Raw genomic sequence first — 27930 nt, 5'->3', positions numbered from 1 at the left:
TTCCACTGGTTCCGGGTCTTATTGAGCCAGCAATGGACATTTTTCTCACGCCGGCTACAACAAAGTCTGCTCCTTCCAGACTCATTAAAAAGTACTGTCCACCAGAGCAAGATCCTCTATTCTTGAGGTCGGACCCAGTACCAGACTCGGTAGTTATAGTGGCAGCGAAGAAATCGCATTCGACGTCACCGTCTTCCTCTGCTCCCCCAGACAAAGAGAGCAGAAAGATCGATGCTGCAGGAAGAAAAGTATGCTCGACGGCATCCATCACCATGAAAGCAGCCAGTGCCACTGCTTTATTAGGGAGATATGATCGATCCCTCTGGGACTCTATACTGCAGTTCGCGGAGCATCTCCCTAGGGACAAAAGGGAAGATTTCCTAGAGGTCGTGAGCGAGGGAGCTATGGTTTCTAACCAGATTATAAGTGCTGCGGCGGATTCTTCAACACTATCCGCACATAACTATGCTCATGGTATAGCGCTCAGGAGACATGCATGGCTGCGGCTTACATCGCTTAAACCCGAAGCACAGCAGAGGATACAGAACCTGCCTTTCTCAGGCTCCACTTTGTTCGGCTCTCATGCCGCTGATGAGATGGCCAGAATGAAGTCGGAGCTGGATACCCTGAAAGCGGTAGGCATGGAGCGACCTAAAGAACAGCGAAAAGGATTCCGCCCATATCAAAGAAGACTGTTCACCCACAGGTATCAGGCTCCACATTGGACGTCTTCACGCCCTCAGCAACAGCAGCAGCAGCAGCATCAGAGGGGCTTCTCCAGAAGGTCGACAAGGGGTCGTTCAACACCTCAGACCCAGACACCTCGACAAGCTCCCATGTCTAAGCCCTGAATCTTTGCTTCCCCCTCCTCCGTTACCCACTCCGGTAGGGGGAAGTATCTCAAATCATCTGGACGAGTGGCAACGCATCACAACAGACGCCTGGGTATTGAATATTGTGAGACATGGTTACGCTCTCAGATTCACCAGTTCTCCACCATCTGTTCCACCCAAAACAGCCAACCACCATCTCGAAGCTCTGCAGTTAGAGGTCAATATCCTATTGCAGAAAAGAGCCATAGAACCCGTTCCCATCAGCCAACAAGGGAAGGGGATTTATTTGAGATATTTCCTTGTACCGAAAAAAGACAAACAAGAGTTTCGTCCCATCTTAGATCTGAGGACAGCAAACAAATGGATTCGCAAAGAAAAATTCAGGATGTTAGCCTTACACCAAATTTACCCACATCTACGTCAGGGCGACTGGCTATGTGCGATAGATCTTTGCGACGCTTACTTTCATATCCCAGTAACCAAGAAACACCGAAAATTCCTAAGGTTCACCGTCGGAAAACGCCATTACCAATTTGCAGTTCTACCTTTCGGCCTAAAATCAGCGCCAAGAACTTTTTCCAAATGCATGGCGGTAGTAGCCGCCCACTTGAGGAAACAGCGAATATTCGTCTACCCCTATCTAGACGATTGGCTCATAAAGGCCTCCAGCTGTCTCGAGGCACAGCAGCATTTCGAATGGACTCTACAACTGCTACAAAAACTTGGTCTTCAAGTCAATCTTCTGAAATCTACAGCAACACCTGTTCAGAGGTTGCATTACTTAGGGGCCATTGTAGATACCAGGCTAGGAAAGGTGTTTCCTTCGGAGGAACGACGGTTATCGATTCTCCAAAAGTGCAAACAACTGCAGGAAAGACCTCAAGCCACTGCAAGAATAATAGCTTCTCTACTGGGCTCGATGGCGTCTTGTATCCATCTGGTTCCCAATGCTCGCCTCCATATGAGACCATTGCAGGAAAATCTAGAGGATCAGTGGGGTCAACTGAGGGACGATTGGGAGAACAAAGTCCTTCTTTCTCCTCACACCCTACAATCCCTGAAGTGGTGGTGTTTACCCAGCAATCTCTTGGTGGGGATTCCGTTCCAACAACGGCCTCCATCTCAAACCATCGTAACAGATGCGTCACTGCTCGGATGGGGGGCGCACATGGAACATCTTCGAGTCCAAGGCGAGTGGTCACAGAGAGAGAGTCTCTATCACATCAACCTGCTGGAACTTCGCGCAGTCCACCTTGCGCTCAAAGCCTTCCTTCCCTCTCTGAGAACGGAAACTCTCCTTCTTCAGACAGACAACGTGGCCACTATGTACTACGTGAACAAACAAGGAGGCACCAGGTCCAGAATTTTATCCAGAGAGGCTCAGACAATCTGGCATTGGCTTCTAGCCAGGAACCTGTCGCTAGTGGCAACTCACCTGCCCGGCATCCAGAATGTTCAAGCGGATGCCCTCAGTCGGGTAATGAACGAGAACCACGAATGGGTACTACACGACGACGTCGTTCATTCCATTTTCGCACTCTGGGGTACCCCCTCTACAGACCTATTCGCAACCCCAGAAAACAAAAAATGCCAAAACTTCGCCTCCAGATATTACCATCCAGGGACACTGGGGAATGCCCTGTGGATAAGCTGGTCAGGAGCATTTCTTTACGCCTTTCCACCGCTTCCCCTGATTCCGGTGGTCCTCCAGAAGCTGTCCAATGCTCAGACCAAAATGATCCTAATTGCTCCGGAGTGGCCACGCCAGTGGTGGTTCCCAGACCTTCTTCACCGGTCACTCAAACCACACATCAGGCTACCATATCGTCCGGACCTTCTCACGAAGTTCAGAGGGCAGATATCTCATCCCAACCCCTCATCGTTGAGTTTGGCAGCATGGCTCCTGAGCTAGTGCAATATGGACACTTGAACCTACCTCAGGACTGTATGGAAATTCTGAAGGAAGCAAAATGCCCTTCCACACGATCAGCCTATGCAAGCAAGTGGAAGAGATTCTGCATTTGGTGTTTACACAACAACATTGACCCGGTTTCCTGTGGAGAACAATCTATCCTGCCATACTTGTTAAGTTTGGCAAAATCGGGCTTACAACTGTCGTCAATAAAAGTTCACTTGGCGGTGATAACGGCATACAGAAAGAGTCCTTCACAAACGTCCTTTTTTCGGATTCCGATTATTAAGGATTTCCTAGAAGGTTTAAAGAAGGTTTTTCCTCCCATTAGAAAGCCTTCTCCTCCATGGGAACTGAACGTTGTCTTATCACGTCTGATGCTGACGCCATTCGAGCCGATACACAAGGCATCGCTGCAGCATCTCACATGGAAAGCTGCTTTTCTGGTGGCAATCACGTCAGCGCGTAGGGTCAGCGAAATCCAGGCCCTTTGCGCTCAGGAACCTTACACGGTTTTTCATTCTGCAAAAGTGGTAATGAGAACTCATCCAAAATTTCTACCTAAGGTAGTCTCCGACTTCCATGTGAACCAAACAATTTCATTACCGACTTTCTTTCAGAATCCAGCTACTCCTGCTGAGAGAACTCTGCACTCTCTGGATGTAAAGAGAGTATTGAAATTTTACTTGGACAGGACAAAAAGCTTACGAAAATCACAACAGCTTTTTATTAACTATGGCCCAATCAGAACAGGTTTGGGCACATCTAAACAATCTTTATCCAGGTGGATTGTTTCATGTATAATGTTATGTTATCAGTTAGCAAACAAATCCCTTGGTGGTAGGCCAAAAGCCCACTCTACCAGAGGGAAAGCAGCTACTGTAGCCTTGATGAGAAATGTCCCTTTGGCAGAAATATGCAAGGCTGCCACTTGGAGGTCGGTCCATACCTTTACTAAGCATTACTGCCTTGATACAGACGCTAGGGCAGATGCTCAGGTTGGACAGGCTTTGCTCAAGAATTTGTTTGCATGATTCATGTTTTTCTCAGTATTCTTATATCTACTCCACCGCGGTTATGGGGATGGGCTTGCTACTCTATTCAGTGCTTATGACTATACATGGAAATCCCCTACGAGAGAAGGAATGGTTTCTTACCTGTAACTCCAGTTCTCTCGTAGGGGTATTTCCATGATAGTCATAAGCAACCCTCCCTCCTCCCCGGTGGAGTTGACATAGAATATGAATATTATGGAGGTTGGTACTCCAACAAATGTTTTGTTTTTCTTCATGTCAGGTTAATAGCCTCCAAAAAAGAACTGAGGCAACTGCCTTTTGCTGTGCATGATGGGAAACAGGAAGACTTTACTTTCTTAAAGGCACAGCTCTATTTTCATTCTGTATAATGGCAGCCTATGGGCTACACTGCCCTACATTGTTTTATTCTCATGAGAGGTGTAAATAAAATATGAGAATGTATTTATTTATGTATTTATAGAATAAATAGAGGTTTAAACGTGAAATTTACACTACAACTGTTTTTTCTTCTAACAATTTGGCCTGTGTAGCTGTTCACATAGGCTGCACATTGTTATTCTTAAGTGTTTTTCACAGACCTTTTTTGTCAAGGAGCTGATGATTGCACTTAAGAATATACTACACAACAGTGCTCCGGGGTCCCCGCAGGCGCGCGGAACTATTCAGTGCTTATGACTATCATGGAAATACCCCTACGAGAGAACTGGAGTTACAGGTAAGGAACCATTCCTTGCAGGTAACACTGGTAGAGACTATGTCCCTCATTATAACATTGGCGGTAAAAAACGCCTACCGCCGTGCCGACGGCCGCCAAAAGGCCGTAGCCGGGGCTACCAGCCGTTCGCCATATTATGACCACAGCCGGATTCCCGCCACAAGAAGGGCGGAAATCCGGCTGTGGACATACTGCCGGATGGCGGTAAGGTGGCGCTGCTACCACCAGCAGCGCCAAGCCAGTAGACCGCCGCCAGCCGTATTATGACAAATACTGTTGGCCGGGCGATGCTGGCGGTAGCAGCACTGTGTCCCGTCTCCTGCCAGAGGACCCCCTGGATCCAGGTAAGTCAGGCCTCCGACAGGGAAGGGGGGTGGGGGTTTTTGTGTGTGTGGGGGTGTGTGCATGATTGCGCGTGTGTGTTGTATGTTGACTGCATGCATGAATGTATGGAAGTGTGAGTGCGTGTATGTATAGTATTCGTGATGCATGTATGTTTGAAGTGTGCGGATGTGTGTGTGATTGGATGTATGCATGCATGTATGTGTGAATGAGTGTGTGCCTGTGGCGTGGATGTAGGTGGGGGGGTCTTTGGAAAGGTAGGTGGGGGCCACCTATCAGTGACAAGGAACGAATTCCCGGTTGGAGTGGTACATTGGTGGGTTGGTTTCAGCAAACCCGCCAATGTCATAATGTGGCGGTACTACCGCCACATTATCTCTGACCGCCGGGGTGATAATGACCCCCTATATCTGGCTTTAGATTCCTTACCGACCTTCCCATCCTCCCCGCTGTGCGACTGATTCCCTGGGTCACCCTTTTAAGGGTCTTAGCAATTAATAACAGTCTGTCAGCATTCTTCATGGCTCCACGCACTGGTGGGGAAAGTCGCAAAAAGAAACTAATGTCAGCATGCTGAGGTGGTGACTACATAGGTAACCTGCATGACATTTCCGGCGCAGCCATTGTGGACCCCAACAACGCCACACAGCCGTAATGTTTGAAAATTTCCAGATCCAGTTTGATGCCTGGGGATTATCCTTTAGTAAGGAATCTGCACCTCAGTGTATTAGATTTGTTCTTTCACATAAACACTTTGAAGCTGAAGGAATATTTTTTTAACACTGCAAGCATTCCTTCCAGTTTGGAAATCCATGGTGAAAATGGTTTGCGTGGACAACACCATAGCAGTCCTCTGTGAGCCCTCTTTAAAGTACGGAAGCAAGGAATACCTAATTTCCACATTTCAGCCAGCTGGCAGTGGCTCTTTATGAACAGGCTGTAGTACACAACCCTTTTTGTATGGTGTCCTAAAGTACAGACATTTAAACACAAAAGCAAACTGTTTGAACTGTCATCTCCAGTCCCACACCGGTTGAATACTCTACAGCCAGCCCCCCCGCATTTGATATCTGGGTTGTCAAAATTTAGACCCCTTTGTCTTAACTGAACACTTGATGCCACCATCTTAGCTCTTGGAGATAACTGTCTTATGTTGGACTACATGCCTTCATACACTTCTTTGATTCTGAGGGTCCTTCGTAAGATCTTGGAAAGCCTGAGATGCCCAGTCATCCTAGAGGCCTTCGCTGGGTCTCAAAGTCTAGTTTTTAGACCAGCATCAAAAGCCCCAAATATGCTTCCCCAATGAATTACCTACCTTGTCATAGAAGGAGTGAGTCTACAGCACCCCTCACTACCTTGACTCAGGTCAAGCACATGGTTCTGAGAAGCCAATCTAACTTTCACATCTAGGATCTTGGAGATTCTGGAGGCTGTCAGGAAATCCTCCTCTAAGACTCTGTACAAGAACAAGTGTCTGAGATGCTCCCACTGACCACCTAAGAAGAACATTGACCCATTCACCTGCTCAGTGAATAAAGGTATATCCCATTTGTGGCGCCTGGCTGAGCAAGGCTGTAGGTGGACACCTCCAAAATTTACTTTGCGGCCCTAAGGTAATGGTGCTTAGGAGACCTTCTCCATGGCCATTGAGGTTGTCAGAACACACACTATGGGCCTAATGCATATTTTTCCTTCAGTTATATGCCATATGGCCTCCTGAAACCTAAGGTCATCCCTGGCCATGTTGATGCACAAACCTTTTGAGCCACTCTCATGACTTAAAACTTCTTGCATGGATAACTTCTTCCTTGGTGCCCACAACATTGTCCAAGCAAGCATCTGAGTAGCAAGCCTTTATGCCTCAAACACTTCAACAGTTGTCCGTACGACAGCATGATTTGAAGGACTCATTCCCCCTTAGTTCTGAAAGCTCTGTCAGAGTACCAACAGAACAAGGGGCTAGTTTTTTTCATATCTCTTTATTGATTTTATTTTTTAACATGACATATTGCAGAGTAATAATACATATGACCCATTTGGTCACAATCAATATCAAGTCATACCAAAATTCATAGGGTGGGGAACACCAGTAACATGAATCTTAGCACTCATATTTCAAATTCAGTAAAACTGTAGTACAGCTCATAAGCATTCGGCACAGAACAAGGGACTCATACTCATGAAATTATGTTCACTTTCTCTTGCATCCTTTGGCCGAGGCTATATTACTCAGTCTGGACATCAGGTGTGTCCTGCTTTCATATTGATCTTAATAGTTGAAATTTTTGGACTTCTTAACACCATCAAAGCATCTACTATGTCTACTACTGTTGGATTACTTTATTTATCTCCCACTGCCTGATGCTGCCTTGTTGTTCTACCTTTCTCATTCTCAGATACTGCAGAATCAAAAACAGTGAGGAGTCAGGTTATAAGAATTGTGTAAAGTTACTTTGATGATTCTTTTATGCTGTATTTTTTTGTTGTCACAACCATCCTGTTGACTCCTCAGCAACTTCCTAGTAATACACAGATCAGCTCCCTTTTTTCAAGAAGGGAGTTGGGGAGGGCATGTGTATATTCTCAAGAATGGGGCATGTTGTGAGTGATGCATACATATGTGTATGATACCATTGTACTGAAGCTCTCAGTTAACATCTAGTGAAAGAGTTTCTGGTACCACCACAAAGTGGTAGATTAACCAAAAGTTGATAATGGGAAACATCCTATAGATTAAAAGTAACCAACTAGGTGTCTTTATCCTTCTCCATTTTTCATTCAGTTTTCCACCTCAGTCCTGTCAACAAATTCTCTTTCTCATTTGTCTTACTGTGCCTTTCATCTTACTTTTCTTCAGCAGGGGAAAGCAAGGAGGAAGATAGCAGTGTGATCCATTATGACAATGAAGCCATTTCAAGGCTACTTGACAGGAACCAGGATGCCACTGAGGATACAGATGTACAGAACATGAATGAATACCTCAGCTCATTCAAAGTGGCACAGTATATGGTGAGAGAGGAGGATAAGGTAAGAGGGAAAAACTTGTTTGCAAGCTTCTATTTTTCCTCTGGGACAGATCTTTCTGTCAACTTACGTTAGTACATATTTATTCCTAATGTTCTTTGTGTGTATGAGAAGTGTTGCATATGTAAACAAGTGGTGGTGCTTTCCTTGAGATGCACGTAGGAGCTTTAACTCACTCATGTGTTGGTCATTTATTATACAAAAAAGCAGTAATGTCCGAAAATAAGTTAAATATTCTCTGTCTTATCTCAAGTCAGAGCTAAAAGAGCAGCACCGCTAAGTAGTTTGATTCTCTACTATAATCAGAATAATGTTAAATTACAGTTAGTATCAGTGTCAATAGATGTGTTATTAACATTTGTCTAAGACTGTTCTCTCTAGTTAGAAAACAGCAGTGTGACAGTCTCCAAAAACGTGTCACAATCTCATTCACCCACCAAATAAAAATGACAACTCAACTTATTATGATACCTAAACTGCCACATGGCTAAGCTGACTGCCATTCCTATGAAATTCGATTGACCAAACCTTCATCTAAGGGGAGGATCATACCACAAGAGTAGATATCTTTTAAGGACCCGCTATCCAGTAATCTATTTCAGAAATAGCTCAACTGGAAAAAGATCCATTAGTTAGCACAAACCACTAGCATAAATCCTAAACTGCTTACAGTTGCAAACATCATTAAATTATCTATGCGGCCATAATCTAGCATACTACAGACAGCCCCCTAGCCAATTGCTATTCCACAAAAACCTTCCACAAATAACTAGCTTAGTATTGTGAGAGAGGGTAATGTGCAAAATCTTGACCATTTACACCTAGCCAAAACTAGTGGTTGGAAATGAAGTATTAAAGCCATACAAAGCAGTAACACCCTGATTAAGATTTGACTTAGTGGAGAAATTCTTCCAATTTAAGGTTAGCGAACAGACTCTCTAATATTTTAATTACATTTGTTTGCCAGCTTAGTATTCAGAACCCGTCAGTGCCTCACCATGATGAGAGAGCTGAAGTCTGAAAAAGGCCTCAAATCGATCCATGGCCACACCACCCTGATTATGTTACCACAGAAATGATTATAAATACTCAACACATAGACCTGCTCAACCACATACTCATGTGGTATGTTAAAGATAACAAAATACACACTTCACATATATAATGTGCAGTCCTAGCTTACCTAGGAAGGCTGTGAACTTAACACACTCCATAAACCGCAAAAAATATTTAGGTCAAGTTAACACTTGAGGAAATATCACAAAACTCGTACTAATTTTTAAAGCAGTAATTACATAAATAAAGTTTTCCTAGTTCCTGCTTGGTCACGCACATATTGTAATGCTGGTTCAAATCTACTACACTCACATAATCCATTTTGATGTAGACGTCCATGATTAACTGACTGTTTATGTCTTTGTATAGTTCTAATTATTCCCAATATAATTGAGCTACAAAGTAATCCTAACTATCTATGCCCTTTTTCACTTCATGCATTAGATGTTGAACTTCAACTATGGCAACCACAGCTTCATTAGCAATAATTGGTTGTCGTCTAAGTGGGTCACCAGTTCTGGAAGTGGAAGTATTATTAGTTTATCCAGTATTGTGTTTAATTTCTGTATTGATATTATTCTCTTCCTGTATTTCTTGTTCCACCATTTCTAGGTTTGTGTGAAATGGAGGCAATGCAGTATAATTTTTAGAAACATTAAATACATCTTTATAGGTTTTAAAGGGACCTTTAATCTCATCCTTTTTGTGCGACAATTTGAATAGTTGATGAAGCTCAGTTTCCGATGATTAAAAAGAGTATGTTTATAGTGACGCAGTAAACAGCCATTAATTCCCTGAACTCGAAAATTTCCAGCATTGATATCTTCTGCCAAATTATTTTTATATGTGTGGAACTGAGCAGCTTTATAGACTGATAGTTTTTCTAACAGTGGACTTCTATTTGGATAACATGTGTCCAACATATATTTTTTTAAATATATCTTTTATTGCGTTTATAACAAATATCAATTGAATTACGAAAGTGGACCCCAACAAAATGCTTAATCCCCCCTCCCCCATCGAGCACTTAGTACCGCTGTTACAGTTCTTGATACGACAGATCTCTGTAACCAGACAGCGATTCACAGTTCCATGCTATTTTATGTGGTGTTTGTGGTTATCTGTTCGGAGTCTGAGTCAGTAGTAGGAGTATAGTCCTCTGAAGTGGGAGAGTCTATGGTTCTTAGGTTTTCCAACATTGAATCCCATTGTGTGGCATTGTCTCTAGGTCTTTGTCCCTGTAGAGCTTCTTTCAGTAACACTGTGCACTCAGTCTGGGCCCATTTCTCGAGTGCACCTTGCCACCTGCTCACTTGGGGGCCCCCGGGTCTATCCAATGCGAAGTTATCTCTCTCTTTGCTAGTATCAGTGCAAAGTCTGTAAATCTACTGGATATGTTATGAGCTGAGTGGCGGGGGAAGTCCCCCAAGATTGCCACTAATGGGGTTGGTGAGAATGATCTTTCCATGCAGGTAGATATCTTCCTGAATACTTCTGCCCAATATAGATTGATTTGCAGGCAGTTCCACAACATGTGCATTAAGTCTGCTGCTATTTTAGCGCATCGGGGGCAACTGGAGTTGTTAGTGTTGTATAGTTTGGATATTAATTGGGGAGTTAAATAGGCTCTATGAAAAATGTATACGTTTATCAGTTTGAATCTTGCGTTTCTAGATACAGAGTGAACGTGTGAGGTAATCCTAGCCCATTGGTTGTCGCCCAGTATAGTGTCCAGGTCTGCCTGCCATTTGGATTTGAGTTTGTTCAGTGGTAAACATGTGCTGTTCTGTATGGACTTATATATTCCCGAGATCAACCCCTTTTGATCCCCTATTGAGCATATGAGGCTACAGCTTCCGTGAGTAGGCGGTTCGCATGATTTTGTGCCCCACAATTTGTAAATAGTTCTAATTAAAGCACCATGGGTGAGGAACAAGCTGGACGGGAGGGTGAATCGAACTAGTATTTCTACATAGGAGATAAGTTTTCCGTCATTAAATAAGTCTCCTAGTTTCGTGATGTTATATGCTATTAACTTGTTAGTGTGCATAGCGATAGAGCCCCTAGGAAGGTGGTTTAAGGATATCAGCGGAACTTCGGGCGCGAAAGGGGTCTTTGTGTGGGTGCATTTTAGGCACTGTTCCCAGCAGTGCCTCGTTGCTTCCCATTCTATCGGGAGTTGTTGTTTTGATTTTCTTGGGTTCAGTAGAATATTTAGGATTTTTCCTATTGGGCAGTTTAGCGGTAATTGCAAGTCTTTTGTGACTGGGGTACTAGTAATTAATTTTGCTAACCATTGCAGTTGCCCCGCCCAGTAGTAAATTCCTAGGTCTGGGACAGCTAGGCCTCCTTCTGTGGTGGGTCTTTGAAGAGTTCGGAGTGCTATTCTGTGCCTGTTAGGTCCCCAAATAAAACTCGCAGCTAAAGACTCTATATTTTTTAATACTGTTTTCGGGATTATTAGTGGGATAGTGGAGAAACAGTATAGTAGTCTTGGCAGTGCTATCATTTTGAGTAGGGTAATTCTCCCAAAGACCGTTAGGGGTAGGGTGCTCCAGAAGTGCATACTAGCCTTAATTCCCCTGATTGTTCTATGTATATTCCCCTCTAATAGGTCATCCACCTCGTGGTAAATGTTAATTCCTAGATATTTAAATGTATTTGGAGACCAGGGTAGACCTTTAGTATCTGTGGGTTCTGGGGTACCTTTTATCAATGGAAAAATGGAGGATTTTCTCCAGTTGATTCGAAGTCCTGAGGCTATTCCAAACATTTCTAGCATATCTATTGCTCCAGGTAGATCGGTTTCTAGGTTCTTAAGAAATAGGAGCATGTCGTCTGTGTAAAGGGCGATATAATGTGTCCAACTATTAATCGGGATATCCTCAAAGTATTTTTGGGATCTAGCTGTTTGAGCAAGAGGCTCCACTGCCAACGCAAACAGGAGGGGGGATAATGGACAGCCTTGCCTGGTCCCTCTACCCACTGAGAAAGGGTCAGATATTGTGATGCCTGTGTGCACTCTAGCTGGGGTATATAATAGCTTTGTCCATCGGGTGACGCCTTCACCCAGTCCAAGTTTTAACATGACCCGTTCTAGGTAGACCCACCTAAGGCTATCAAAGGCTTTTTCTATGTCTATTGATACTATTGCTGCTTGAGGCATAGATGAGGGCATCGAGTGCAGCACCGAGATCAGGCGTCTAATGTTCTGTGCTGTGCTGCGCTGAGGGATAAATCCTGACTGGTCTTGGTGGATCAGTGAGGACATGAAGGGTAAGAGTCTGTTAGCTAAGATCCGGCTTAGTATTTTATAATCTAGGTTCAACATGGACAGTGGGCGTAGGAACGGACATCTGTGGTCGGTTTATCTGGCTTCAGTAAAGGGATCATTATGGCCTTGTTGGTTGACTGGGGCAACCTATTATTATGCCATGCCTCTGTATATAATTCACAGAGCTTTGGCGCTAGTATGTCCTGAAATAGTAGATAAAACTCCATAGGGAGTCCATCTGCTCCTGGGACTTTACCCCTTGCCATGCCTTGTATTGCTGTTTTGATTTCTGTAATTGTTATAGGGGCAGCCAGGGACTCACATTCTACAGCTCCTAATTTGGGTAGAGCAAGAGCTTCCAGCTCCATGATATGGGTGTTATTGATGGTCTCACTAGGGGGTGCATATAATGTTGAATAATATTCAAAGAAGCAAGTGTTTATTTCTTTTTGGCGAGCACTCTGCCACCTGGGAGTCTCTCAATTTCGACTATGGTTGTTTGTTGCTTAGGGGGTTTGGCAAGCCATGCTAAAAGGGTGCCAGCTTTGTCCCCTTCAACATGTTGTCTGCTTAGGTACTGGCTATAGTCAAAGCGAGACAGCCTAGTGTTCTATTCAGATATTTTGGTTTTGGTTTCGTTCAGAAGGGGGGTTAGCTCAGGATGTGTAGGGTGCCTGCGCTCAATGTCTCTGAGGGAGTCCTCAAGCCTTTTTATTTCGGATTCAATTGATTCTCGGACCCTGATACCCTCACTGATACAGTTTCCCCTGTTAATATATTGAAAGCTTCCCATTCGAGTGATCTAGAGGTTGCTGTTCCTGTGTTTTGCTTAAAGTATTCTTCAATGTTTTTGTGTAGTATTTGTTTGAATGCTTAGTCTCCAAGAGCCTCAGCTCTAATACGCCAAGTAGGGATCATATGGTGCGGCTCAGGTATTCGGCTGCTACCACCGTGGTTTGAATTTCTGGGGATATTAATACTGTGTCTAGTCTGACGTATAGGTCATGTACTACTGAGTAATAAGAATAGTCCCTGCTGTGTGGGTTAAGTTGTCTCCAACAGTCTCCTAATTGCCAGTGTGTTGCCATTCTGTAAATGCTTTAGCGTTTTTTACAGTTTGCGATTGTAATAGAGGAGGGTGCGATCTATCCATGTTAATATCAGCTATGCAATTGAAGTCTCCACCAATTACTTTCGGGCCTGCCAGGGTTGGACCTAATTCCAGAGATAATCTATCAGAGAATTTCCTTTGCTCTAAGTTCGGGGCATAGAGGCCGCCAATGGTTATTTCCCTGCCATCTAGTCTTCCAGTGACCATGACATACCTCCCCTCTTTATCTGTGATTGTGTGTAGTGCTTGAAATGGTACTCCGGGGCGGATCCACATCAGTACTCCTCTGGCAAACACCGAGTAACTAGTGGCAAACGTTTGGCCTCTCCATCTTTTTTTAAGTGCTGCAACCTCTTGTTCAAGTAGATGTGTTTCTTGCAGTAGAGCTATGTGTACCCCCCTGCGTTTGAGATAGTTACATACTTTATACCGCTTGGACATATTATTTAGACCTCTGACGTTCCAGGGTATTATTTTATATTTTGAGGCCATAGTTTATGATATACAAATTGTAGGTTGTGGGGGGGGGGGGGGGGGGGGGGAACCGTTGGTGTGTACTGCAATTATATTTATCTGTCAAGGATCTAGATCGAGAGTTACTCGTCGTTTTTAGGACTAGTGCACAAATTCCCCCTAAGCCTGTGTGAATTAACTTAAATCCCAACTCCCACTCCCCAGGACCGGTAACTAGAACTCTCCCAGTCCAAACCATTAACATTTCTAATCAAAACACCTATAGGTGGGTGGCGTGTCAGAGACCGAGAGCTCCCTCCCCGAGCTGCTCCCGGGGCCCGGCTGCATTGTGGTTAGGCCCCTCTAAGTTCTGCTTATAATGTGATTTTGTCAGCTGGCAGAAGTGGTCTTTGCTAGATATACAGTCGGTGACATTAGGTTTGCTCACGGACAGTTCAAACTGCTCACAAAGGGGTCATATAATTTCTTCTGAGGTTCCCGGCGTTATTTTAGGTAGGCTAATGGCAGTGTCCTGCGAAGATATCGAAGAACCTCCGCAACTTGAGTCAGGGTCCGAGATACTGCCAGAGGTCCGAGATTGAGGGCATTTCCCCCCACTCAGTGCTGCGGCTGCGTCCACTGCGTCTCGCATCTCTTGGAGGGATTGGTGTCTTGGGGGGGCTGCCTCTGTGACTCGCTTGGAGGATCTGCTCTTTTCCTGCCCGGCTTGCGGGGGTTCTGGAGGGGGGGGGTTAAATTGGTGAGATTGAGGGTTTCCAGCCATTCCTCCACCAGTTGCGGCGATAAGAAGAACTGCGCTTTGCCTTTGTATTCTACTCTAAGCTTGGCGGGAAAGAGCATCGCATATTTTATACCGTTCTTGCGCAGTGTGCGTTTGGTTTCGTTGAAGGTGGCCCTTTGTGCCTGTGTTTCTTTGGTGAAGTCTGGGAAAATCATAACTCGTTGCACATGGTGTCGCCAAGTTGACGTGATTGTGAAAGTATATAGTCTCTGTCTTTATAATGCAACAACTTTGCTACAATTGGTCGGGGTCTAGCTCCTGGAGGTGGCATCCTGTTGGGTACCCAATGGGCTCTTTCTATCGCAAAAAGGACGAGAGTCCTTCTGCGGCTACTGTGTTTCTGATCCAATCTTCCGGAAGTAATTCCATGTTGATTGCTGAGGATTCTGAGCCTTCCGATACCCCAATCAGTCTGAGATTGCTCTTGCGTGCTCGACTTTCAGCATCTTCTGCTCTGGTTTCCAAGGTTTTAATCCGGGTGGTAAGATCCGCCAGTACTGTAGATGCTGATTGCTGTGTGAGAATCACAGTTGCGAGGGATTTTTCGTTCGTACCCACTCTATGTTTTAGTTTACGGTGGTCATCTCGCAGTAACGAGAGGTCCGTTGATAGATTGTCAATTTTTTGCTCAAGTGCTTCACGGGATTCCTTAATGGCTAGAAGGACTGTGTCTAGTGTTGTTTCCTGATGCGGCAGGTTTTCTATGGAGGTTGGTTTTGTAGGTTGGTTAGGCGGTTTCGCAATTGTGGACTCCATTTGGTTCTGTTCTTCGCGTTTTTTAGGTTTCCCCATATTTAATACAGTTATTTGATTGGGAGGCAGAGTGACCCGTCTGTTTTGTTGGAGGGAGTGCGAGTTTGTATTTTCCGCCCAGAGGGTCTTTCTAGTATTCCTTGGTTCTTTCTTCCTCTTCTGGGGCGATCAGGGTCGAAGGTGCCTTCGATTTCTTGTCCCGTTCATGGTGAGTAGGGTGTGAGGGGCGCGTCTCTGGCCTCCAGGCGCGGGGCTTCCTGTGCTTCTTTGCTGGAGGATGTGTCTTGGTCCTTAGTTCGTAGGTGGCCTGTGATCGTACTTTCTGAGATTTAATCAGACATTAGGTGCCCTTCGAGATATCCCCCGTGCTTGGGTGAGTGCTGGATGGGCACATTCCTCGTGATCTGGAGGGGTTCCAGGCCCCCGCCCTGTTCTCCTCTCACCGACCCGTAGTTCTCTTCTGGACTGGCAGAGTGATTATCCAATTCGGGGGACCTCCCCCGCTGGCGAGGGCCGGGGGACTCCGCTCTCCTGGGTCTATTGTGTGACTGCTCTCATCACCAGGTATCGGTTAAGAGTCCCCTCGCTCCCCAGTCTTTTACCTTCGGTCCCAGGGCCATCAGAGGGGGCCCGCGACACAGCCCGTAGAGGGAGGGACCGGGCCGGGTGCACCGCCAGATTCTCATTTTGCTCAGTGCTATTGAGCTGCTGGGGGGCCGCACCTCACTTCCGGCCGCGGTGCTCCCCGGTCAGAGTCTCCATCGGGGGCGCCCTCAGCCAGCGGTCCAACGGGGGCCCCCTCCGCCCCCCCCCAACTCCGGCATTACCGCTGGGGTCCCCCAAGCCGACCATCGCGCAGCGTGCACACTCCATGCAGTCGGACGCTGGTACCCGCTCGTGCTCTGGAGGGGTCCCTGGGTTCTCCTCGTCTGCGCGATCCCTCACTCACCGGTCCTCTCAGGGTGCCATAAGGGGTCCAAGCGAGGTAGGTGGGTTCTTCAAGAGACTGGGGGTCTGTTCGCCACTGATGCGGGAGTTCCGGCTCCCTGCTTCCGTACTTTTCTTTAATTGAAGAGCCGATCGTACACGGCCGCCATTTTGTTCCTCTGCAGTCGCCGGGGAAGTTTATTCATTTCTGCCAGCAGTCCCGACGAGATTTTATCGGAAGCGGTTCACTTGTACGCTACCTGCTTTCCGATATCGATTTTTCTGGTTTATTCTCATTTCTGGGGGGTTTTCAGTGCAGTAGCGCTAGCCGGGCCCCGTTTGCCGCCCCGGAGCTCCGCTTTCAGCGTGCAGCCTCATCAGCTGCTGACCACGCCCCCTGTGTCCAACATATTTGTAGGAGGCTGGCCCGGCTTGTTGTGGGTACCAGAGGTACTTACACCTTGTGCCAGGTCCAGTTATCCCTTATTAGTGTAGAAGAGGTGTTTCTAGCAGCTTAGGCTGATAGAAGGTAGCTATAGCAGAGCAGCTTAGGCTGAACTAGGAGACATGCAAAGCTCCTACTATACCACTTGTGTCATATGCACAATATCATAAGAAAACACAATACACAGATATACTAAAAATAAAGGTACTTTATTTTTATGACAATATGCCAAAAGTATCTCAGTGAGTACCCTCAGTATGAGGATGCCAAATATACACAAGATATATGTACACAATACCAAAATTATGCAGTAATAGCAAAAGGAAGTAATGCAAGCAGTGTAAAATTACAGTAGATTGCAATAGGAGCACATAGGTATAGGGGCACCACAAACCATATACTCCAAAAGTGGAATGCGAACCATGAATGGACCCCAAACCTATGTGAGCTTGTAGAGGGTCATTGGGACTGTAAGAAAACAGTGAGGGTTAGAAAAATAGCCCACCCCAGGACCCTGTAAGGTAGGTGTAAAGTGCACCTACAACCCCCAGAAAGCACAGAAGTCGTGATAGGGGGATTCTGCAAGGAAAACCAACACCAGCAATGCAACAACAGTGGATTTCCGGACCTGAGTACCTGTAAGACAAGGGGACCAAGTCCAAGAGTAGCGACAGTGTCGAGAGTGGGCAGGAGCCCAGGAAATGCCAGCTGAGGATGCAAGGAAGCTGCCACCGGATGGAAGAAGCTTAGTGTTTTGCAAGAACGAAGAGGACTAGGAACTTCCCCTTTGGAGGATGGATGTCCCACGTCGTGAAAAAGCTTGCAGAAGTGTTCCCACGCAGAAAGACCGCAAACAAGCCTTGCTAGCTGCAAGGATCGCGGTTAGGGTTTTTGGGTGCTGCTGTGGCCCAGGAGGGACTAGGATGTCGCCACTTGGATGAGGAGACAGAGGGGGCGCCCAGCAAGTCAGGGAGCTCTCACAGAAGCAGGCAGCACCCGTAGAAGTACCAGAACAGGCACTTAGAAGAGGAGTGAACCGGAGTCCACCCGAAGTCAGAAAAGCGAGTCCCACGACGCCGGAGGACAACTCAGAAGGTTGTGCACTGCAGGTTAGAGTGTCGGGGACCCAGGCTTGGCAGTGCACAAAGGAAATCCTGGAAGAGTGCACAGGAGCCGGAGCAGCTGCAAATCACGCTGTACCCAGCAATGCAGTCTAGCGTGGGGAGGCAAGGACTTACCTCCACCAAACTTGGACTGAAGAGGCACTGGACTGTGGGAGTCACTTGGACAGAGTTGCTGAGTTCCAGGGACCACACTCGTCGTGCTGAGAGGGGACCCAGAGGACCGGTGATGCAGTCTTTTGTTGCCTGAGGTTGACGGGGGAAGATTCCCTCAACCCACGGGAGATTTCTTCAGAGCTCCTGGTGCAGAAAGGAGGCAGGCTACCCCCAGAGCATGCACCACCAGGAAACAGTCGAGAAAGCTGGCAGGATGAAGCGATACAAGGTTGCAGTAGTTGTCTTTGCTACTTTGTTGCGGTTTTGCAGGCGTCCTGAGCAGTCAGCGGTCGATCCTTTGGCAGAAGGTGAAGAGGGAGATGCAGAGGAACTCTGGTGAGCTCTTGCATTCGGTATCTGAAGAATTCCCCAAAGCAGAGACCCTAAATAGCCAGAAAAGGAGGTTTGGCTACCTAGGAAGGAGGATTGGCTACTAAGAGAGGTAAGAGTCTATCAGAAGGAGTCCCTGACGTCACCTGCTGGCACTGGCCACTCAGAGCAGTCCAGTGTGCCAGCAACACCTCTGTTTCCAAGATGGCAGAGGTCTGGGGCACACTGGAGGAGCTCTGGGCACCTCCCCTGGGAGGTGCAGGTCAGGGGAGTGGTCACTCCCCTTTCCTTTGTCCAGTTTCGTGCCAGAGCAGGGCTGGGGGATCCCTAAACCGGTGTAGACTGGCTTATGCAGAGATGGGCAGCATCTGTGCCCATCAAAGCATTTCCAGAGGCTGGGGAAGCTACTCCTCCCCAGCCATCACACCTATTTCCAAAGGGACAGGGTGTCACACCCTCTCTCAGAGGAAATCCTTTATTCTGCCTTCCTGGGCCAGGGCTGTCTGGACCCCAGGAGGGCAGAAACCTGTCTGAGGGGTTGGCAGCAGCTGCAGTGGAGACCCCGGAAAGGCAGTTTGGCAGTACCCGGGTTCTGTGCTAGAGACCCGGGGGATCATGGAATTGTCTCCCCAATGCCAGAATGGCATTGGGGTGACAATTCCATGATCTTAGACATGTTACATGGCCATGTTCGGAGTTACCATTGTGACGCTATACATAGGTAGTGACCTATGTATAGTGCACGCGTGTAATGGTGTCCCCGCACTCACAAAGTCTGGGGATTTTGCCCTGAACAATGTGGGGGCACCTTGGCTAGTGCCAGGGTGCCCACACACTAAGTAACTTTGCACCCAACCGTCACCAGCTGAAGGTTAGACATTTAGGTGACTTATAAGTTACTTAAGTGCAGTGGTAAATGGCTGTGAAATAACGTGGACGTTATTTCACTCAGGCTGCACTGGCAGGCCTGTGTAAGAATTGTCAGATCTCCCTATGGGTGGCAAAAGGAATGCTGCAGCCCATAGGGATCTCCTGGAACCCCTATACCCAGGGTACCTCAGTACCATATACTAGGGAATCATATGGGTGTTCCAGTATGTCAATGTGAATTGGTGAAATTGGTCACTAGCCTGTTAGTGACAATTTGGAGAGCAGAGAGAGCATAACCACTGAGGTTCTGGTTAGCAGAGCCTCAGTGAGACAGTTAGGCATCACACATGGAACACATACATATAGGCCACAAACTTATGAGCACTGGGGTCCTGGCTAGCAGGGTCCCAGTGACACATAACAAACATACTGACTACATAGGGTTTTTACTATGAGCACTGGGCCCTGGCTAGCAGGATCCCAGTGAGACAGTGAAAACACCCTGACATATACTCACAAACAGGCCAAAAGTGGGGGTAACAAGGCTAGAAAGAGGCTACTTTCTCACAATATTTGTTTTCAAAATGTCTTTGTTTGTTGGATCAAAGGTGTAAGGTATTCAGTTTCAGGTAGGCTTTTCAGAATTCTTTATCATTACGATGAAAAGCTTGAACTAAGACTTATGATTGCCTATGATTTACCATATAAGCTTAAGAAACTCAAGCGGTCAAATGCTTCATATTTACTGACCTCAAGGTGAGATAGCATTTGAAGGCTAAACCTGTATAGTCTTTTAATTCAGAATTGCTCAACAGAATTTTCCTTCATATCTTTTTTTTTCTACCTTTGTAATGTAATAAGTAACATAGCGGGCAGCTATTGTAGAGGTATCTGCAACAAATTGTAAATCCATGTTAGCATTTCACAGAAGTAGAAGTAAATAGTTGTGATTGTTGATCTGTTGTGGTCCTTGTGATCTCCTAAGATTGTAAGTATTTGTTAGTGATTTGCTAGTAAATGCATTTCTTACAGATGACATTAAATTGTTTACTCTTCCTTTTCTGTAGAATTGGTGTTGGCAATCTAAAGTGACATACTGCGTAATATTTAGGTTGGTTTGAGATTTTCTTGAGGAATATTTACCACACTTATGTGATTGAAAGCATAAAATGTTTTCAAATCATTCATTGTTTTTCTCTTTTGTTGGGATGTCACAAGTGATACAACGTTCAACAAAATGTAGAACAGGTTCCTCTGATTCATGTCCAAAATTAGGTGCATCTTTGATCCAGAAAAGCATATGAATGTGTGATGCACCTCTTGCTTGATAATCCTTTTGCCAAAAGAAATCAAGGACTTCTCCAGTTAGATTTTTCATTTTGTTTGTTAAGAAGTAAAGGATAGTTTGGAATTTATGGTTGAAATATCTGCAAACATTGTCAGGATCTAAAGAACACAATTTGGCAGGTGTCTTGCAGTTAATGCCTTGAATATTAATATTGATGCAGTTCTCCCATCCTTACTTAGCACAGCTTAAAGTAATGAACTAAGTAGGTGGCCCTAAATGTCTTAGCATACATTTCAATTTTCTATGTCTCCAAAACCAATATTAATTTCTCCCTCATTGACATGCCATAATGTTAATCAATTTATTTTCTATATTCTCATCTTTATCATGCACCTTTTCAACAAATTTCTGTGTTGGTATATTAGTAAAGCTAGTTCCAGTTCACATAACATGTGCAACAGCATTAGAAGTGACTGGAAGATCACTTTCATTTAGTAGTGTGAAAATATAAAGAATATTGGGCCAGATGTACCAAAGCCATTTAGTATTTCCTAACATCCAGAATTGCTACTTCAGGCCATTAAGAAATGCTAAATGGAGTTTTCAGATGTACAAAGCCCTTTAGGGAATCGCAAATTGCAATTTCTACCCAGTAGAAATCGCAATCTGTGATCCTCTAAATAGGAAATTGCAAATAGGAATTACTTATATCCGATTCCTATTCAGATGTACAAAGCATTTCCTAAATGCGCATTGGGCGTTTAGGAAACACAATTGCCATCAACTTCAAGACGATGGTAACCATGTACAGTTTTTAATTAAAAAAAACACCCAAAGGTGTTTTTTTCTTGAAAATGCAGTAGAGAACACACATGTCCCAAGGGCATATCTATACTCTACATGTGCACCCTGTTTTGGGGGTGCATCAACGGTGGCCTTTTGCCCATAGCCATCCTTGGTTTTGCATTTCCAAAATAACGATTTCCTAATAGGAAATCACTATTTTGGAAATGCAAAACCGGCCCATTGTAACAAATGGCATGGGATTTCCTAATTGCAAATTCCTAATAGCGGTTTCTACTTTGTAGGAATCGCTATTAGGAAATCAATATTTTGATACATATTATTTTCGTTTCCTAAATTGTGATGCTTATGGAGTCTCTATTTAAAAAATGCAAAATTGCATCTACATACATCTGGCGCCTAGATTCTTGTATTGACTAGACTGTGCTAATGCCCTATTTTGAGGCTCCCCCTACATGATACCAGGTGGCAGAAATGCAAATTTGTGTTGTCACTTCTAATTTGAGAAGCCATTGTTTGCAAAAACAACTGAATTCCAAGTTTTATGTGATAGATGTATTGATACTTATTACAGGCTATTAATTCATAGAGAATAATTCTCCATTTACCAATCCATAAGATGACTGAAGAGAGCGAACACAGATCAATTTCACTTCCCATGAATAGGGAAAATGCAGTAGGGAGGTAGTCTCCTCGTAAAACCAACAGCCATATGACACAAACTACCCAAGCGCCTGAATTTAAAGCATGTTACGCTAGACTTAAGTTTGAAGACTGTTCTCTTACACTAATAAAACACGAAAGTGTGATAGACAGGTGACTTACACTTGTTTTTTTCCAGATAAATACATTTTTAGCACAAAGATCTCTTTTACTGTGGACATGCATGCAATCTATCAGTAACATAATAGACAATTTGTGGTGCTCAAATTGGAGGTAGCGGTTAAAGTCCTGAATCTCCTCAAAGAGGTTCTCAGTAGCCATTTGTGGCATGCATTGTTTTCATTAATACTTTATAGAGTTTTAGCACACTTAGAATAATGCTTTTCTCAGAGTCTACACATCAAACTAATTGTGTATGAAAGTACTAAGTACATTCCAACAATAGTCAAAATACAACCAAAAGTGGTTAGGCAAATTGTAGAACAATTACAATCCCAAATAAACAACTATAAGCAGTTCTCTATAATCGAGCATGGGAGCAGAGAGGAAGGGAATAGTATATGCTAAAGGAACTTCTGCATAGACCATCCTTTAATTGAAAAACCTTATCATGGTGTATTTCAGACACCAATAAAACAAAATATACACAAATACAGTTCTCAGCAACCAAAATGATCTTGGTACCCTTAAGACTGTTGGTTAGGGCACGGCTCACAGAAGAAGATACCATATGGAGTCATATCTGTGTTCCTGATCTGCTACGCTAGTCTGTAAATTGTTTGGTCATACAGTGCAGCAGTTGCAATACCACATAGCCAGTCACCATAAGTGGGTGGATGGCATTGTTTCCATTGTTGTAGGACACATGTTATCCACTGCTAAAGCTTTATCTATCCATCTTTTCTTATGGTGAGGCAGACCTGGAATATGCAGTGTATCATTAGAATGACCAGTGCAAGAGAGGGTTAGTTGATTAAGGTATGCATTGTATATTGTAATCCTCTTGTTGGAGAACATTCTATCAGCAGAGCCTCTTCCTGATGTAGACTTTCAGCTACATTCCTTTAGAGCCAATTATCAGTTCATCCTGTCTGAAGAAGAAGCCCACGGTTATTAGAGAGGGACGTTTACAAATATTATTTCTTAAAATTCAAAAATCCTTGACCCCCTCCACCATTGCACTTGTGGTGGGAAAAGGTATAGAATATATATTATATGGAAAAGCTGTTCCTTTTACTTAAAGATGGCATACATAGATTACATCAGAAACAATCTGGCATTAATTCACCCTGTAAGACATCTCTTTCTCTTTTGAGAGCGTTTTCAGATTTGGGAATCACCTGTTCAAATTATGCTACTAGACAAGACACTGATTGTTATCTGTTGCTTCTTATCTTGCCTAGGTCTGTTGTACCATTGTGATACATGACCAAACATGCATTGTCAATCCCCATGTTCTGAATCCCTTCTGCTGACTGTATAACATATCACTCCATTCTTGTGACTGGACATAAATTGTACATGGAGTTGTTGGCTACTGTAAATCCATACCTTTAAATGGAAATTGTTGCCCTCATAGTCCTTATATTCTCCAGTATTGGATCGTTCATAGATTCACATGCTTGAATCATTCTCCATCATCAAAGTGGGAGTCCCATGGTACCGTAAAAAGCAGAGTCAAAGACCTACATAGGAGTTAATGTTAAAAAAACATTCACTTCAATAGCTTATCCTCATCATTTAAAAAAGACCCAAAGCCCAGCCAACTACACTCACCACAGAGGCTTAAATCCCTTAGAGTTTCTTCAGAACTTTGTGTAATGGAAGTCTCCCTGAACTCTGCTCAGTTTTCTACAGTTGGCTCTACATTAAAGAAAAATTCTCTTTGGGTCAATATTTATATTTGCTTTTTCATATTCTGACTTCTCAACAATGACAGAACCAACTAAAAAGTACTGTTCAGGCCATGTAGGACATGTAGCAACAAGAGACTGCATTCAGAGGAGCCTCACAAAAAGTGCATCTACTGTCTCCATCATGAACATAAGGTTAAAGACTGTAAACTATGCCACGCTTTTTCTCAAAAACTTCGGAAATATAGAGAGGGAGGATTGTTGATTTAGCTACAGAAATTCAAATCCAAAGAAAACCCTCTACCTGATGAGGACAGTGATGATTGCTCTAACACAGAAAAATCCCAAAAGAAGGGATAGGTCTTATGAGAAAGTGTCTCAGGGTTACCTAAAAAGGCTTTGAAGAAGTCCCGCTATGGGTTCCCAGGACATTACAGAAAAATCTGAGGAACGTCCACATGCTTCCAAAAAGGAGAATCTCTCCTTAGAAAAGTTACTGTATGAGCGTACAACTCCTTCTCTGAAGGAAGCTACACAGCAAAAGTATTTCACTAAAAATGATTACTGCATCCTTGACACCACAATGATGACTTTAACATTTATGTTGCCAGCATCACCAATGTTAATCTCATCATCACCAATAGCACCACCGACGATAATCACATCGAGAATCCTCGAAATGACAGTACCATCGTCCAAAAGGTGTTTATGAAGGTCCCTGAAACATCGTCAACAATGAGACCATGGATGATGACACTGGTGACAAGAGAACCATTGACGACGGCAATGCTGACAAAACCTCTGTCGACTTCAACGCCAATGAAAGCCCGGTTGACAACGACTCCTCCAATGCAAATCTCGTTGGCGAAGCTACCAACGATGGCACCTTCGACGAAAATACCATTGATACCATTGATACCACTGATGCATGCATCAAACATTTCTATAAAAGGAAAATCCCCTACAGAAACAATTTTGCTTGCCCATATGTCGCTGTAAGGAAATGCCTCCCTGGCATGGTTACCCCCTGAATTTTTGCCTTTGCTGATGCCAAGTTATGATTTGAAAGTGTGCTGGGACCCTGCTAACCAGGCCCCAGCACCAGTGTTCTTTCCCTAAACTGTACCTTTGTCTCCACAATTGGTACAACCCTGGCATCCAGGTAAGTCCCTTGTAACAGGCATCCCTGGTACCAAGGGCCCTGATGCCAGGGAAGGTCTCTAAGGGCTGCAGCATGTCTTATGCCACCCTGTGGGACCCCTCACTCAGCACATACACACTGCTTGCCAACTTGTGTGTACTGGTGGGGAGAAAATGACTAAGTCGACATGGCACTCCCCTCAGAGTGCCATGCCATCCTCACACTGCCTATGGCATAGATAAGTCACCCCTCTAGCAGGCCTTACAGCCCTAAGGCAGGGTGCACTATACCACAGGTGAGGGCATAGGTGCATGAGCACTATGCCCCTACAGTGTCTAAGCAAAATCTTAGACATTGTAAGTGCAGGGTAGCCATAAGAGTATATGGTCTAGGAGTTTGTCATACACGAACTCCACATCACCATAATGGCTACACTGTAAACTGGGAAGTTTGGTATCAAACTTCTCAGCACAATAAATGCACACTGATGCCAGTGTACACTTTATTGTGAAATACACCCAGAGGGCATCTTAGAGATGCCCCCTGAAAACATACCCGACTTCCAGTGTGGGTTGACTAGTTTCTGCCTGCCTGCCACACACCAGACATGTTGCTGGCCACCTGGGGAGAGTGCCTTTGTCACTCTGTGGCCAGGAACAAAGCCTGTACTGGGTGGAGGTGTTTTACACCTCCCCCTGCAGGAACTGTAACACCTGGCGGTGAGCCTCAAAGGCTAACCCCCTTTGTTTCACCGCCACAGGGCATCCTAAGCTAGTGGAGATGCCCGCCCCTCCGGCCACTGCACCCACTTTTGGTGGCAAGGCTGGAGGAGATAATGAGGAAAACAAGGAGGAGTCCACCCACCAGTCGGGACAGCCCCTGAGGGGACTCTTACTTTTAGAAATCCTCCATCTTGTAGAAGGAGGATTCCCCCAATAGGATTAGGGATGTGCCTCCCTCCCCACAGGGAGGAGGCACAAGGAGGGTGTAGCCACCCTCAGGGCCAGTAGCCATTGGCTACTGCCCTCCCAGACCTAAACACACCCTTAAATAAAGTATTTAGGGGCTCCCAGAACCGAGGAAGACAGATTCCTGCAACCTAAAGAAGAAGAAGACTTGCTGACCTGAAGCCCTGCAGTGAAGACAGAGACGACAACTGATTTGGCTTCAGCCCCACCGGCCTGTCTCCCTACTTCGAAGAAAACTGCAACAGCGACGCATCCAACAGGGTCCAGCGACCTCTGAAGCCTCAGAGGACTACCCTGCATCTAAAGGACCAAGAGATCCAGAGAACAGCGGCCCTGTTCAAGAAACTGCAACTTTCTGCAACAAAGAAGCAACTTTTAAAGACCACACGTTTCCCGCTGGAAGCGTGAGACTTTCCACTCTGCACCGGACGCCCCCCGGCTCGACCTGTGGAAAACTAACACTACAGGGAGGACTCCCTGGCAACTGCGAGCCCATGAGTAGCAAGAGTTGACCCCCCTGAGCCCCCACAGCGACGCCTGCAGAGGAAATCCAGAGGCTCCCCCTGACCTCGACTGCCTGCTACAAGGAACCCGACGCCTGGAACCAGCACTGCACCATAGCCCCCAGGACCTGAAGGAACCGAACTCCAGTGCAGGAGCGACCCCCAGATGACCCTCTGCATAGCCCAGGTGGTGGCTACCCCTAGGAGCCCCCCCCATGTGCCTGCCTGCATAGTTTAAGAGACCCCCGGGTCTCCCCATTGATTCCTATAGAAAACCCGACGCCTGTTTGCACTCTGCACCTGGCCGCCCCTGTGCCGCTGAGGGTGTACTTTCTCTGCCTGCTTGTGTGTCCCCCGGTGCCCTACAGAACCCCCCCTGGTCTGCCCTCCGAAGACTCGGGTACTTACCTGCTGGCTGACTGGAACCGGGGCACCCCTATTTCCATTGAAGCCTATGTGTTTTGGGCACCACTTTGACCTCTGCACCTGACCAGCCCTGAGCTGCTGGTGTGGTAACTTTGGGGTTGCCTTGAACCCCCAACGGTGGGCTTCCCTGGACCCAACTTTGAACCCTGTAAGTGTTTTACTTACCTGTGAACTTAACAATTACTTACCTCCCCCAGGAACTGTTGATTTTTGCACTGTCTCCACTTTTAAAATAGCTAATTGCCATTTTTGTCAAAACTGTACATGCTATTGTGATTATTCAAAGTTCCTAGAATACCTGAGTGAAATACCTTTCATTTAAAGTATTACTTGTAAATCTTGAACCTGTGGTTCTTAAAATAAACTAAGAAAAGATATTTTTCTATACAAAAACCTATTGGCCTGGAATTTGTCTTTGAGTGTGTGTGTTCCTCATTTATTGCCTGTGTGTGTACAACAAATGCTTAACACTACCCTCTGATAAGCCTACTGCTCGACCACACTACCACAAAATAGAGCATTAGAATTCTCTCTTTTTGCCACTATCTTACCTATAAGGGGAACCCTTGGACTCTGTGCACACTATTTCTTACTTTGAAATAGTATATATAGAGCCAACTTCCTACAGTCGCCACGTATGGTTTTACCTTTCCCACCTGCGCACTTCTAGGATGATGACGAGTCAGAGGATGAAGGCCTATTTGGGGTAGCACATAGTCCCCCTTAGCTTCATGTGAAGTGCCAGGAGGATGATGATGAGGACGACCAATAATATGGGGACCAATATCATACTTCAGGTGAACAACAAGTACAGTGTGAAACAGGAACAATAAGAACAGTCAGTACCAATATCACTGACTTTGGTCAATAAGCTCTAGCATATGCTCCAAGACCATTATAGGGGATTTCAAGATTCTGCACCAACTGCTCCTCTAGTGCAACCACTAAGGCCAATGCAATCATAACAGTTCTCTTCCAGGGGATCCTCATCAATAGTCATAAACATTGAATATTCCCGCCCCGTGCAGGGGCCCCGGAGCATACATAAAATACACACATGTAAAAGTATGAAATATGCACGAAAAATATATATATAGCATTTTTAATAGACAATTTTCAT

The 27930-nt window shown here is 45.2% G+C and overlaps 1 protein-coding gene across 10 annotated transcripts in view; it reads left to right on the top strand.

The window, feature by feature from the left end:
- CHD3 (chromodomain helicase DNA binding protein 3) overlaps window positions 1–27930 on the top strand; it is a 1503198-nt gene that overhangs the window by 894188 nt on the left and 581080 nt on the right. For all 10 annotated transcript variants that reach the window (XM_069218663.1, XM_069218665.1, XM_069218664.1 and 7 more), the window contains exon 24: window positions 7700–7869. In XM_069218663.1, the coding sequence (XP_069074764.1) occupies window positions 7700–7869 (170 nt within the window). The remainder of the gene's footprint in view (window positions 1–7699; window positions 7870–27930) is intronic.

The sequence above is a fragment of the Pleurodeles waltl genome, chromosome 12 (assembly GCF_031143425.1).
Source record: "Pleurodeles waltl isolate 20211129_DDA chromosome 12, aPleWal1.hap1.20221129, whole genome shotgun sequence".
NCBI lineage: Eukaryota > Metazoa > Chordata > Amphibia > Caudata > Salamandridae > Pleurodeles > Pleurodeles waltl.
Note: the sequence above shows the minus strand (reverse complement) of the source record. Positions and strands in the feature narration are given on the sequence as shown.